Source organism: Microchirus variegatus (assembly GCF_963457635.1).
Source record: "Microchirus variegatus genome assembly, chromosome: 18".
NCBI classification, from domain to species: domain Eukaryota; kingdom Metazoa; phylum Chordata; class Actinopteri; order Pleuronectiformes; family Soleidae; genus Microchirus; species Microchirus variegatus.
In genome coordinates, this window is record NC_139819.1 from 1,236,200 (window position 1) to 1,250,188 (window position 13,989).

Consider the following 13,989-nt stretch of genomic DNA (forward strand, 5'->3'; position numbering starts at 1 on the left):
TGTCACCGAAGCAAAAGATAACACGGTAATAAATAAATAAATAAATAAATAAATAAATAAATAAATAAATAAATAAATAAATAAAGATGCCACACGGCCGCATGAGTATGTGGGTTTTCTACAGTAATTAGGTCTCATCATGCGATGTCATAAAACAGCTGTCTGCAAATGTAGTTGTGGATTAAATGTGCTGCAGAGAAACTGTTCCATCTATCCTTAGTGCTATTATATACTTTATTGTACATTCCTGGTACATTTCTACCTCTTCCTGTAGCTCTGACAAATGCTTTTAAGTGTGAATTTCAAAACATTTTCTTGGAAGGGAAAAAAAAAAAGATCACTAATAGCATAACCAACAACCCACTGGTGTGCTGTTTGGTTTTTACATGCTTTTATTTAAATATGTCAGTCCTGGTTTATCTCCAGCCAATCACTGTTAGAATTGAATTAGAACTAATTCGATGTAACGTTATGTAGATTCAAAGGAATCCTCTGTTATACGAGATGTCACTGGTTGAATCGACGTGTTGGATTATGTAAAAACGTGAGGTTGTATTTTGTGTGTGTGTGTGTGTGTGTGCAGCCGTATATGACGCGTTATGAAGGCGACGTGAGATTAATGGATGTAGAGAACAGCCCTGCAGTGATGTACGCCACATTGCTTCTGTCATTTTTGTTCATGCATTAAGTCTGGAGTATGCGTTTGCAGTATTTTAATGTACTCTGTCCCCACAGTCTCGTCTGTCTGCTTAATGAAGGACACAATGGAGTCAAATAAAAGAAGGAAAGACCATTTCTTTGTGTGCGGGGGGGGGGGGATGTTTAGCTGGTGTTAAACTGGTCCTGGTTCAGTTCTTTGGTTAGTACTGAAATAAACATGTGGACAAACAGTGATGTTACATTAAATACTAAGTTCACTAAGAAAATCAGAAAATATACATACATCATATTTAGATAGGCTAGCTACTGAGTTAGCTAGCTAGTTAGATAGATAGATAGATAGATAGATAGATAGATAGATAGATAGATAGATAGATAGATAGATAGATAGATAGATAGATAGATAGATAGATAGATAGATAGATAGATAGAAAGAAAGCTGGATAGTTGGCTAATGACCTAGCTTATACATCATAGTTAGATAGGCTAGCTACTGAGCTAGATAAATAGATAGATAAGCTATAGATAGATAGACAGATAGACAGACAGACAGATAGATAGATAGATAGATAGATAGATAGATAGATAGATAGATAGATAGATAGATAGATAGATAGATAGATAGATAGATAGATAGAAAGCTGGATAGTTGGCTAATGACCTAGCTTATACATCATAGTTAGATAGGCTAGCTACTGAGCTAGATAGATAGATAGATAGATAGATAGATAGATAGATAGATAGATAGATAGATAGATAGATAGATAGATAGATAGATAGATAGATAGATAGATAGATAGATAGATAGATAGACATTCGTCTCAACCCTTGTCTTCTTTTTGCTGGTCACTTCAGTCTGGACAGGTCGTTCAGGGCAGTGAAAGAAAGGGAAGAAAGAAAGAAAGAAAGAAAGAAAGAAAGAAAGAAAGAAAGAAAGACCTCCGGGATTGCACTCATATTGTGGACTAAATCTAATCAAAAGGAGAAATGCTTTTAAATGTCTTTTGTTCCCCTGGGCCAAACGTTTGTGGGCAGCTCCACTCTCGCCGGTCGCGGTCGGCACAAACTCCACGAGATGCAATTAATATTGAGCAGAGACCCTCGGCCTGCACTTCCTTTATATAATAACAGTGTTCGAACAAAGGTTAATGCTTTGAATCTAATCTCTGTCCTCGTCATTTTCAAGAGAGTTGTGATGCAATAGAAGGTTTGGGGGATTGGGGGGGGGGGCAGCAGGTCTGGAGGGGGCTGGTAGTCGGGGGGGGTTTTACGGCGGGAAGCAAAATTAATTACTGGTCTCTATAAATTCAATGTCATGTCTCATTTTCCTTAATCCTCGCCGCCTCCTCTCGTTGCCAGCGCCGCTAACAGAGCGGCCTAATGAATGGAAAGGCGTGTTGGATGCTAATGGCTAATTAGCTCTCGTGTCACTTTTGGAAGTCGTGGGGGCGCGGAGTGGCCGCGGCGACCCCGGTCGAGGTTACCGCCGGTGGTCGTGCAAGTGGGGGGTGGGTTCTGGGACTTAATCCCAGACAGAAAAACAGTTTATATCGTAGACAGAGTGTGTCGTTGCTTCGCCTCAGACTCGCGCTGATCCCTCATTTTCTGCTCTAATCGTGTGTCTCCTCATGCGTCTATTCTGAGACGCAGTTTGCTTCGACTTAGCGTTTTTTTTTTTTTTTTTTTCTTGGATGGCGAATCATGAGTCAGCTCCAGTTCTGACTGGACCGGAGTCTGGTTTAACAACTCACCAGATTACTGTGTGATCAGGGGCTTTAGGCACAAACATACGGAGTTACAAACTCGCCTGGATAAAACATCCTGGGTTTTTCTTTTTCCTGGAGAAAGAAAGAAAGAAAGAAAGAAAAGAGTTACTGTTATTGACGAGGCTTTGGATTCTGGGGACTGCGTCTGTTTTAGCTTTCAATCAGAGGAATGTTCCAAAACATGTCGGTCTCTCACAGAGAGCGAGATGGCGCGTTTCAGTCGCTCTAAATCTTGGGTTTTAGTGAATTACTTTGCTCGCGACTTTCTCTGCTGTGTGAATAAACGACTGGAGGTCAATTACGTTTAATTAATGTCAGACTGGAGCACAGACACATATTCAAAACATGACACAAGCTACTTCACCGCTAACAGACGGCACAGTCTCCAGTATTTATGGGTAGGAATGGAACAGAATATCATGCATCACAAATGGTATCGGTGTCGGTCCGATATTGGCCAAAGTCACTGGATCAGACATTGAGTCATGTTCTGGGCTGTTTATTTATTGGAGAATTATGTCCTTGTGTTTGTTTAAAACAGGGGTTCTTAAAGTTTTGACACCTGGGGGCCAATTTAGGAACCAAACCCAAGGAAAAAAACAGAAAAAAAATCCCATTTGTAATCATTTTAATGACCAGATTGCAGCTCTACAGTTTACACTTATTGGTCTGTATCCAGTAATGTCCAATAAACATTTAACAAGCTTAGTTTTAAACTGTTCACGAAAAAACCCCACGTATCCTTCGTCACGCATTATGCTACAAAATTTCGGAACGTATTTTGGTAAAATAAGGCGTTTTCTTCGTAACGTTGCTAATGTGCTAATTTTTTGTCATGACAACAGTTTTGGAACATTACTATTACTGTTAATAATTTGGAATATGTTTTTGTCATTTGTCACATTTTGTAATAAATGTGTATAATTACAACATAATTTTGGTTATGTACATTATTAAAGTATCCGTGTTTGTGCGTACTATTATGTACCAAATATATACTACATTTAAAGGTGAATTATGGAATAAATCTAAAGCAACTGGCCGTAAAATCCTCCTAATATGTATATATGTGTATATTTGCATTAAAAAAAATATTTTGCAGACTGCAAATCATGTTTCTGTTTTGAAATCATGTTTTGGCGTCATGTGGCGCCACCTACCGCCGTCTACCAATCATTGCAGTCAGTAGAGTCTCAGCTGCCGTGAAACCGCGGGTTGCCAGTTACGTCAGGAAACGAAACGTGAAAGACCTCGGTATTTTGAATTTGAATGTAGTAACCGTTTTTGGCCACATTCTTACATATGGCGCCTTTAAATGAATCGTAAAAATAGTTAATTCATGTAAAACAAATAAAGTTACTGCTCCTTTTTACATGTGCAAATCTAAAAAAAAAAATCTAACAATTATAGATATATTATTCTGAATTTTATTGACTGTAGTTTGGTAACAGATATTAACATTTTCACGTGTCTTTTTATTCACCTTCAGTTCAGACTTGAACAAGTCGTCTCTTTTTCTTTCTCATTACTTTTTTCCACACAAAGCCAAAGAGAGAGAGGAAATCCCAGCGCTCTCCTTGTGTGCAGTTCACTCCTGCAGCAAAAAAAAATAATACATATTTTTCGAGTAGTAAAAACCGCCGTTGCTCCTGAGAACGCGCCCAGCCCGGGTGTAACACGAGCGTTTATGTAAAACTTATAATCCAATTAACAAGTACAAAAAAAAACCCCAGTGATCAAACCATTATGGGAACACAAAGGAGAAAGAGGTGCCATGTTCTGAAAAACTACTCGTGTGGAAAAAATGCAAATGGCGTGAAATGACTGTGTCTGGTTAATGTGTTTGTGTAAAGCCTCACGCTGTGGCGCTCGACTGGAGCACTGATGACTCGGGGTCTTATGCCTCTCTCTCCCCTCCCTCTGCAGGCATACTTCCGACAGGGTGTTGCCCTTCAGTACCTTGGTCGCCATGCCGACGCGCTGGCCGCCTTCGCCTCCGGGCTGGCTCAAGACCCCAAGAGTCTGCAGCTGCTGGTGGGGATGGTCGAGGCCGCCATGAAGTCGCCACTGCGAGGTAAGAGATTCACCCGTTTGTGTTACGTTTGTTGATGGTGTGTGTCACTGGCGAGAATATAGATTGTAACAAACAAACAAAGTCAAAGAGTCTTTTTCATTGGCCTGTCCACTAGAGGTGCTATAGCAACACAGCAGCACAAAACGGCAGCAAGGCCTTTGCCTAAATTTAGTATGAAAAACGAAAAAACCTCACAATTCTTATTTTAAATCAATCGCACCCTCATACAAACAGCCATTTCTAGGCCGCCAGAATCGCAAGATTTTGGTCGGCGCCATGTTGACCTTTTGCAACGTGAAGTTCCGAGGTATCACCTTTGACCAGGCTCAGACTAAACAACTGGTGTCCACTCGTATGTGCCGTACTTTATCGTCCGTTTTCCAAATTTACAAAACCAAAACACCATTAGCTATCGAAAGAAGACCGAAACTCGGGATTCAGACCGCTAGCTGATCAGGAAACTGTTTTCTGACGCCCTAAATCATAGTCCCATAGACGTAATTCATTCAGCAGCTGTTGGAGTCGCCCCCTGGTGGCTAGACATAAGATTTTCAATGACCTGGCTCTACTTTATCTTCTGTTTTCCAAATTTACAAAACCAAAACACCATTAGCTATCAAAAAAGACTGAAACTCTGGATTCAGACCGCTAGCTGATCAGGATAATGTTTTCTGACACTCTAAATCCTAGTCCCATTGACTGAATACATTCAGCAGCCGTTGGAGTCGCCCCCTGGTGGCTACACATAATATTTTTAATGACCTCGTTGGCTTCCGGAGGAAACTGGAACACTACGTCCATTTTTTTTATATATATATATATACAGTCTATGGTTTACGGCTTCTGTTGTCAACAGTAAGTCTTCAAAATAAGAAGAATGACTTAACTGAAGAAGCTGTCGATGATCTGTCGTAACATTTTAGCAAAAGGTCACATGATTCCTAATCCTCATCCTTTATTCGCTGAATCTTACACTTTCTTACTAGTTGCTGTCAAACGTTAGCCCGTCAACGGCGTTTAACGGCGTCCATGTTAACGCGCGTTGTTGACTGACCGGAAAAAGACGCGTGTGACGTCAAGTTTACGTGACTCCCCGATTGTTAAACCGAGTCTCTAAAGTTAACGCTAAACTTTAAAAACAGAGGCACACTTACGCAGCACACAGGTACGCTGGTTGTTTGTAGCGCTGCTCTTTATCGTTTCATAAACAGACCGCTCCAGTGTCGCCTGTAGGCGCGCAAACCGGTGCTAAAAGGAGCTAATGGCGCTAACTGGTAAACGGTGCCTGGACTCCGGTGTCGCGGCACGTAAAAAACATGACGTAATTCGCGTTTTTTTCCCGTTCAGTCGTCATTGGAAACGTGTCACGCGCTAACCTATTTCTTACACTACGATTCACCAACTGTTCAACCCCCCGATATTGTCAAGATTTTCCAGACTTTCCGTCCATTTTTTCGAATGGGAACCTGTCGCTCGGTGTCTTTCCGTTTGACTGTCTCCTCGCGTTCGCAGGACCCGCCTCTCTACTTAAAAGCCTGTCTCGTAGATAATCCTCGTGCTCAGTCAGTCAATAAGTGTGTCGGGGTGACTTTAGCTGTCACTTTTTAACCCCGACAGCAGGCCGTCGTCCGTTCGCTATCTGTCGCTCCGTCTTTGTCTCCGTGACCGACCGCCGGTGTCGAGCACTTACCTCGGCTCTCCGAGATCCCGACGCCTGCAGCTTCAGCATAATCTCGTTGTCAGTCGGGATGATCGCACGCGCAGATAGCGCCTTATCTTAATGAGCATCGAGCACTAATGCTATTGTCTGCGTCTGGGTTGCAATCCCCCTCAAAGCTAAGCTAAGTGGGGGTTTTTAAAATCAACGCATGAGAGCCACGGTTGTTACCTAAAAAACGTGTGGTTATTCATTATCATGTGTTGGATCAGCAAACTGCATTGACCTGGTGGTCCATGAGTCAACGTGAGACTAATGAGCCTCGATACAGGACCTGGTAACTTTGATTTGTTTTTTTTTTCTCTACTTCAGATGATGAGTGTAGAGGATTTAACAAGCCTCAGATGTGGATGACACTGACTGCCAACACAGACTGAGTCATCCCACTGTCCTACTTTAGCTACACTCATACTACCATGTTTTCATTTAAAGAGGGGAGAGGTTTCGCATAAAAAACGATCTGCTTCCAGACGATCGTTTCAGCACCATGTCGGAAATAATCTGCATCCAATCTGAGGCCTGGCCCACATGTCGGTGGGTGTTTTTTCATAACTGAGGTTTCCCCTCGTTCCGGGTTTTTTAACTAACTAATCGTGTCCACATAGGTTTTCTGAAACGTCTGCGTCGTCCGCATGTAAGTAAGTGCTGTCAGAGTCAACAGGTGGCGCTATAACTGTGAGCGCAAAGCCTTGTTGGCTCGTCGGGGAAGACGACATTCCGGTTCTGGGAGGAAAACATCCAAATTAAAAACACCCTCAAAGTTGGATTTCCAACTCAGAAAGTTGGGGAAATTTCCCAAACCCTGACAGAGGATTCCAAGAATGTCAACTCAATTATATCCTGCTAATCAATTTTTATCTGTGAACTTGCTGCTAACGCTTTTTGTGCCTGCAAATTACCATGTATTACCATGGTAACCATTGTTAGCAATATGACAATGGTTAGTCCAAATTCTGATGTAAATGGAAGGCACCAAATGTACGTCTAAGCGTGTTAAAAGTCCGGTTTGCAATGCTAACACTAGCCCAAGTTTGGCTAAGCCCAGGAACATGCTAACGTTGTCAAATAGAAGAGATACAGTGTGACATTACAAGACGAGAAATGATAGAAGTACAAGTTTTCAAAAGAAATACCGCCTACATATGGACAGGAGTCTAACACCTTGTTTTCAAAGTATCAGAAAGTTTTACTCATGGCAAACACTGGTATTTAATTTGTGATTTAACGTAAACTGAAAATAAGGGCTTCTCTTTCACGGTTGTTGTCGAAATCTGGCACACAAGAACCAGTAAAGAAGTGGTTTCCAAAGGTCTCCAATTTTACCAATCCAGACTTAAACAATTTTGAAATGGAGCCAGAAGCATTACTACTACTATTAGTACTACTACTACTACTAAGCGCTAAAATGCCGGGGTAATATGGAGGGCAAACAAGTCTGGAGCTGAATTTCCCCATTTTTATAGAAAACTTTAGTCGTATAGATGCAGCAACTCATGCTCAAATCTGTGCCTTTCTTTAAATCCAGAATGTACTGAGCTGTACTCTGAGACCAGCAGCTCTGCACTGCTTCACTCTGTGAGGAGCCGTTTTCTTGTTTGACTGAACACAAGCGCGAAAGCCTCGGAATGTTCTTGCACAAATTCAGAAGGGAAAGAAGGAAAAAAAAAATATATATATATTGCAAAGTGAAATAAAGAAAAGGAAGGTCCCATCTGAGCCACACGGGGTATATGAGCCTATCACTGGAACCAAGACAAGAAAGAGGGGTTTGGGTGTGAGCCCAGACCAGTGCATCGTGGACCAGAATGGCTCAGCTCAGTAGGGGACGACCAACATTTAGCCCAAGCCTTTTAATCTGCTAATTGTTTACCCTATTTCCCACGGTGCCAAGCAACCACCAGAGGGCCTAATCCAAGGTGTGTTGACGAGAGGTAGCTAGGTCAAAGGATTAAGAGCAATGATCCTCTCAGAGGGGCTTCTGGCATTGGGGGCGATAATCAATGTTACGCCAGCACAGAGGGAGGATAATCAGTGTTACTCAGCCAAAGTCTCCTGGTAAGTAAAGAAAAAAACCAGGGGAGCGTTGCTTTTTTCTCTGCTTTGAGGCGGCAGAGCGTCACGTTTATAGGCACAAACGGCAACACTCATCCCCGTAAAAAAGAGACTCCTCCGCGGGTTTAACTGGGAGTCGAGCAACACCCAGGAAACTTTATTCCAACAACACGAACAAGCGGTTTTCTCTTTGAACCAAAAATACGGCGAGTGTGCGTCATTAAAAACCTATAAGTAAGTGATATCACTGCACTTAAAGGCTTCTCCACCTCCTAATTTTGGTTTGTAAAGACGGATTTTAGCTCCACCGAGGAGCCGTAATCCACGTTGTAATTACACCGAACTCTCCTATCGCAGTTTTGCAAAGACAGCATTATTCCCTTTTGTGTATAAACTCAACATTGATGCCACGCTGTCAACGAAGAGTTGATTTTATCGAGCGGTGATTGCAGCGTTCTGCTCTTCTCAGCCATTAATCTCCCAACGCCAAACATCTCAAGAACACTTCAGTTCTCCCAAAGCACCTTTGTTTTCGTCTGTTTTCTCCCCCTTTCTGTTCTTTTGTTTTCGCCAACAAGAAAAGCTCAAGGTTTGTGCCGCGACGAGCAAATCGATAAATAGGGATGAGGAATCATGAATAATGAAGCTGACGCCGCAATATTTGTCTCACGAGGATCGGCGAGTTCATCAAAGCTGGTTTTGTTTCCAGAAAAAAAGACGGATAGCTAGTTAGCACATTATCCATGCATCTATCTCGGAACCTAGCTAGCTTACGCATCATCTATATATCTCACTCTAGCTAGCTATCCAAGAAAGCTATCTAAGATAGATAAGAAGGAAGTGACCTAGCTTACACGTCATAGATAGATAGGCTAGCTATTTAGCTAGACATAGATAGATAGATAGATAGATAGATAGATAGATAGATAGATAGATAGATAGATAGATAGATAGATAGATAGATAGATAGATAGATAGATAGATAGATACCAATGCTGATATTGATACTTGTTCTATAATTTGATGACTAGGATTTTGTGAGGAAGACAGGGTTCCCACGCATCCTTGAAATCCTTGAAAGGGGGCCTTGAAAGTGTTGGAAAATTGCCCTAAATCGACGTGGGTCATTGAAAGTGCTTGAAATGTGTGCAGGAAAGTTAGTTAAGTTGATATTTGGCTCCATCTGATAAAAAATAACTGTTAAATATTAACAAATAATACAAAATATTGCTTAACTAATGGTCCAGCTCTCCGGGAACAACATTCCTGCTCTATAAAACTGTTAATTTGAATTTTAAGTACATATGCAACTGTCTGTCTGTCCAGATCTAGCTAGCTCATTATCCATGTATCTATCTTGGAACCTAGCTAGCTTACGCATCATCTATATATCTCTCTCTAGCTAGCTATCCAGCTAAGAAAGAAAGCTACCTAGCTAGGTAGTGACCTAGCTTACACATCATAGATGGATAGGCTAGCTACTTAGCTAGACATAGATAGATAGATAGATAGATAGATAGATAGATAGATAGATAGATAGATAGATAGATAGATAGATAGATAGATAGATAGATAGATAGATAGATAGATGAACAAATAATACACAATTTTGCGTAACTAATGGTCCATCTCTCTGGACAACAGTATTTCTGCTCTGTTTTTCTAATGCCAAATCCTCCTAAAGTTAAGCTAAAATAAATGCACCGTAAGTATTTCGAGAGGCAAATTTTCCATACAACTAACCTAAACGATGAAGACGCACCAATTCACTCCAGACTCTCAGTTTTCCCGTCGCAGAACCAACGCTCCTCGCACTGATCAAGGTTTCTCCTCATTATTGCAGATTTAAGCACATGTTGTTCTCTCCTGTGACTCATATACTGTACAACAAAGCCAGCGCTGCACTGTATTGCCGTCTCTCCATCTGCCACTCCCCATCAAGCTGGCAGCAAAAAAAAAATACACCCCCACCCACAACCACCACCACCACCACCCTCCAATATCGGCGAACTCCATCTGTGTCGTCGTCTGCACTCTGGGAAATCTGCCTCTCACAGTTTTATAGAGTGGAAGCTGCGTTTCAGTGTACGACGGTTGTATTCACATGGGTAATATTCTTAGCATTCATCCTGCTGCAGCTCTATCACCCATTCATCTGCTCAGGGCCAGAGAGCGAATGCTAAGAGTCCATTAGGCGTTAATTACCGGATTGTTTTTCACATATGCTGAATGGAGGGTGGTGGGGGGGGGGGTTGATTTCCAGATCTTTTCAGATAAAGCCTTAAAAATGATGGCTTCGCAGCGGGGCTTTTATTGACCCGGGCTGCATCATTTGCACTTGAAAAGATCGTCCTTTAAGTGGCGAGTCTGGTTCCCCCCCGTGTTCACTCGCACCTGCTGAGGAGCCTCTGAGCAAAGCGCCATTGACTTCTCCTTAAACAGGATGAGACGCCGGAGGGGCTGCTCGCAAAAGCCCGACATCTGATCGCCCTGGAGGGATTAAGGAATTTTCCAACTGGTCTTAATTTTAATGTCGCATTATCATTTATGAAGCCCGTTAAAAAAAGGATTCACCCCTTTGGATGTTTTCCCCCTTTTCATTTCATGTATAAATGTGAGTTCTTATTAGATTTAACAAAGATAATGTCAATTAATGATGTTATTATATCAAATATTAGATTTTTATACATATTTTGTTGTTGTTGTCATGGTACACTCTTAAAAATAAAAGCCTTTTTGGCTCCAGGTAGAACCTCTTTATAAAGGTTCCACCTGGAAACCCTTTTAGAGGGTTCCACCAAGAATCCCTTCAAAACCCGTTATTCAGTAAAAGGGTTTTAAAGAGGACTCTGGATCAAAATGGTTCTTAGTGGAACCATTAGTGTTACCAAGAACCCCTGAAAGACCTTTTCTTCGGGAAAGGGTTTTTCAGAAGCAAACGGTTCCAGGTAGAACCTCATCCCTTGTAGAATGACCCTTTTGGAACCCTTATTTCTAAATAAAGCTGGATAGCTAGTTAGCACATTATCCATTTATGTATATAGGAACCTACCTAGCTTACACATCATCATCTATATCTCACTCTAGCTAGCTAGGTTCCAGGTAGAACCTCAGCCCATGTAGAATGACCCTTTTGGAACCCTTATTTCTAAATAAAGCTGGATAGCTAGTTAGCACATTATCCATTTATGTATGGAACCTACCTAGCTTACACATCATCATCTACAGCATATCTCACTCTAGCTAGCTAGGTTCCAGGTAGAACCTCAGCCCTTGTAGAAGGACCCTTTTGGGACCCTTATTTTCTAAAGAAAGCTGGATAGCTAGTTAGCACATTATCCATTTATGCATATAGGAACCTACCTAGCTTGCACATCATCTATATCTCACTCTAGCTAGCTAGGTTCCTGGTAGAACCTCAGCCCTTGGAGAAGGACCCTTTTGGAACCCTTATCGCTAAAGAAAGCTGGATAGCTAGTTAGCACATTATCAATTTATGTATATAGGAACCTACCTAGCTTGCACATCGTCTATATCTCACTCTAGTTAGCTAGGTTCCAGGTAGAATCTCATCCGTTGTAGAAGGACCCTTTTGGAACCCTTATTTCTAAAGAAAGCTGGATAGCTAGTTAGCACATTATCCATTTATGTATATAGGAACCTACCTAGCTTACACACCATCATCTATATCTCACTCTAGCTAGCTAGGTTCCAGGTAGAACCTCATCCCTTGGTAGAATGACCCTTTTTGAACCCTTATTTCTAAAGAAATCTGGATAGCTAGTTAGCACATTATCCATTTATGTATGGAACCTACCTAGCTTACACATCATCATCTTCAGTATATCTCACTCTAGCTAGCTAGGTTCTAGGTAGAACTTCAGCCCTTGGAGAAGGAGACCTTTTTGAACCCTTATTTCTAAGCGTGTAGATGAGCTATGAAGTCATGGAAAACAGTTTGTATAGTTGTATCGTGGAAAACGTGCCATTAAATGCTGTAAACAGGGATTAAAATCCAGAACAAAAACAGCAGTAAAGGCAGAAAAAACCATCTCCAAACCAGAGAAAAGCAAATTTCCAAAAGGCTAAACCGTGAAGAAATGTATAAAACTTTATTGTAACTGTAACTGTATTATATTTTGCACATGAATGATGGTCGTACGTCTTTACATCCAGGCCCAGAACGTGCCGGCGAAAAGCGTCTGACTCGCGTGTCACAACACACTCAAACGTCATATCAACCGGCTTATGAACGCAGCAGCCGCCAAACCCTTTTCTACTAAAAAAAAATTAAAAAAAGGGGAGAAAAGAATCCTGCCAGTGTTTGATTTACGACTCAGCGTTTGGTGTCACTCTAAAAGCAATTACAGGCTATGAATGGATATTATATGCACGTGTCGTCTCTGTAAGCTCGACGTTCTGCCAAGTGCCGGAACACAAGTGATGCTCTTTTTCAAGAGCATCATCACTTAAGCGTCTGAGTGCTTATGTGATCGGGGGGGAAGCAGCTCGCATTGTGTTGTGTGTGTTTTTCGAGGTGGATTAGCATCTGTGCGTGTGTGTGTTTATAGGTGAATTAGCATCTGTGCGTGTGTTTGTCGAGTTTGTTCAAATATTTCCGCCGTGTGCACTTGTTGCTCCGCGAGTGTTTGTGTCAACAGATTAAAGTCGCAGTTTTTTATGGAAGCACCGGGCCCTGGTGATTAAAAAGGGTATCGCGCACAAACAAAGACACACGGTGTCCTGTAAAGAGAATTGACCTACTTAACAGCAGCTCAAAGTGTTTACAGATGCACTACATTATACACATACACTGTATAAAGAGACTCACATTAGAGGTCATCTATTCATTTTCTCTTTTCCTTTGTCATTTAATGTAGTAAAATAGTACGTTTTAATAATAAATAGTACTTACAGTCTGTCTCTACGACCTCAGTTTTCTAACAAACTAACATAATTAAGTAAACTGACTTAAGATGTGATGTTAATTTGAATTAACACAAATTAAGTACAAATGCAACTTTCTGTCTGTCTGTCCAGCTCTAGCGAGCTATCTAGCTAGCTCATTAGCTCTCTGTCTAGCTAGTTTAAAGAAAGAAAGCTGTATAGCTAGTTAGCACATTATCCATGTATCTGTAGCCTACCGGGCTAACACATCATCTATATTTCACTCTAGCTAGCATCCAGCTAAGATAGATAGATAGATAGATAGATAGATAGATAGATAGATAGATAGATAGATAGATAGATAGATAGATAGATAGATAGATAGATAGATAGATAGATAGATAGATAGATAGATAGATAGATAGATAGATAGTGACCTAGCTTACACATCATAGATAGGCTAGCTACTTAGCTAGAGATAGATAGATAGATAGATAGATAGATAGATAGATAGATAGATAGATAGATAGATAGATAGATAGATAGATAGATAGATAGATAGATAGATAGATAGTGACCTAGCTTACACATCATAGATAGGCTAGCTACTTAGCTCGACATAGATAGATAGATAGATAGATAGATAGATAGATAGATAGATAGATAGATAGATAGATAGATAGATAGATAGATAGATAGATAGATAGCAAGTGACCTAGCTTACACATCAAAGATAGATAGGCGAGCTATTTAGCTAGACAGACAGATAGATAAGCTAGCGATAGATAGATAGATAGATAGATAGATAGATAGATAGATAGATAGATAGATAG

At 41.0% G+C, this 13,989-nt stretch overlaps 1 protein-coding gene across 1 annotated transcript in view; it reads left to right on the forward strand.

Annotated features, from left to right (window-relative positions):
- The window catches only part of ttc28 (tetratricopeptide repeat domain 28), a 301,137-nt gene that overhangs the window by 173,863 nt on the left and 113,285 nt on the right, over positions 1–13,989 (forward strand). Inside the window, exon 3 of the mRNA XM_083904827.1 lies at positions 4,353–4,500. Coding sequence (XP_083760953.1) covers positions 4,353–4,500 — 148 coding nt within the window. The remainder of the gene's footprint in view (positions 1–4,352; positions 4,501–13,989) is intronic.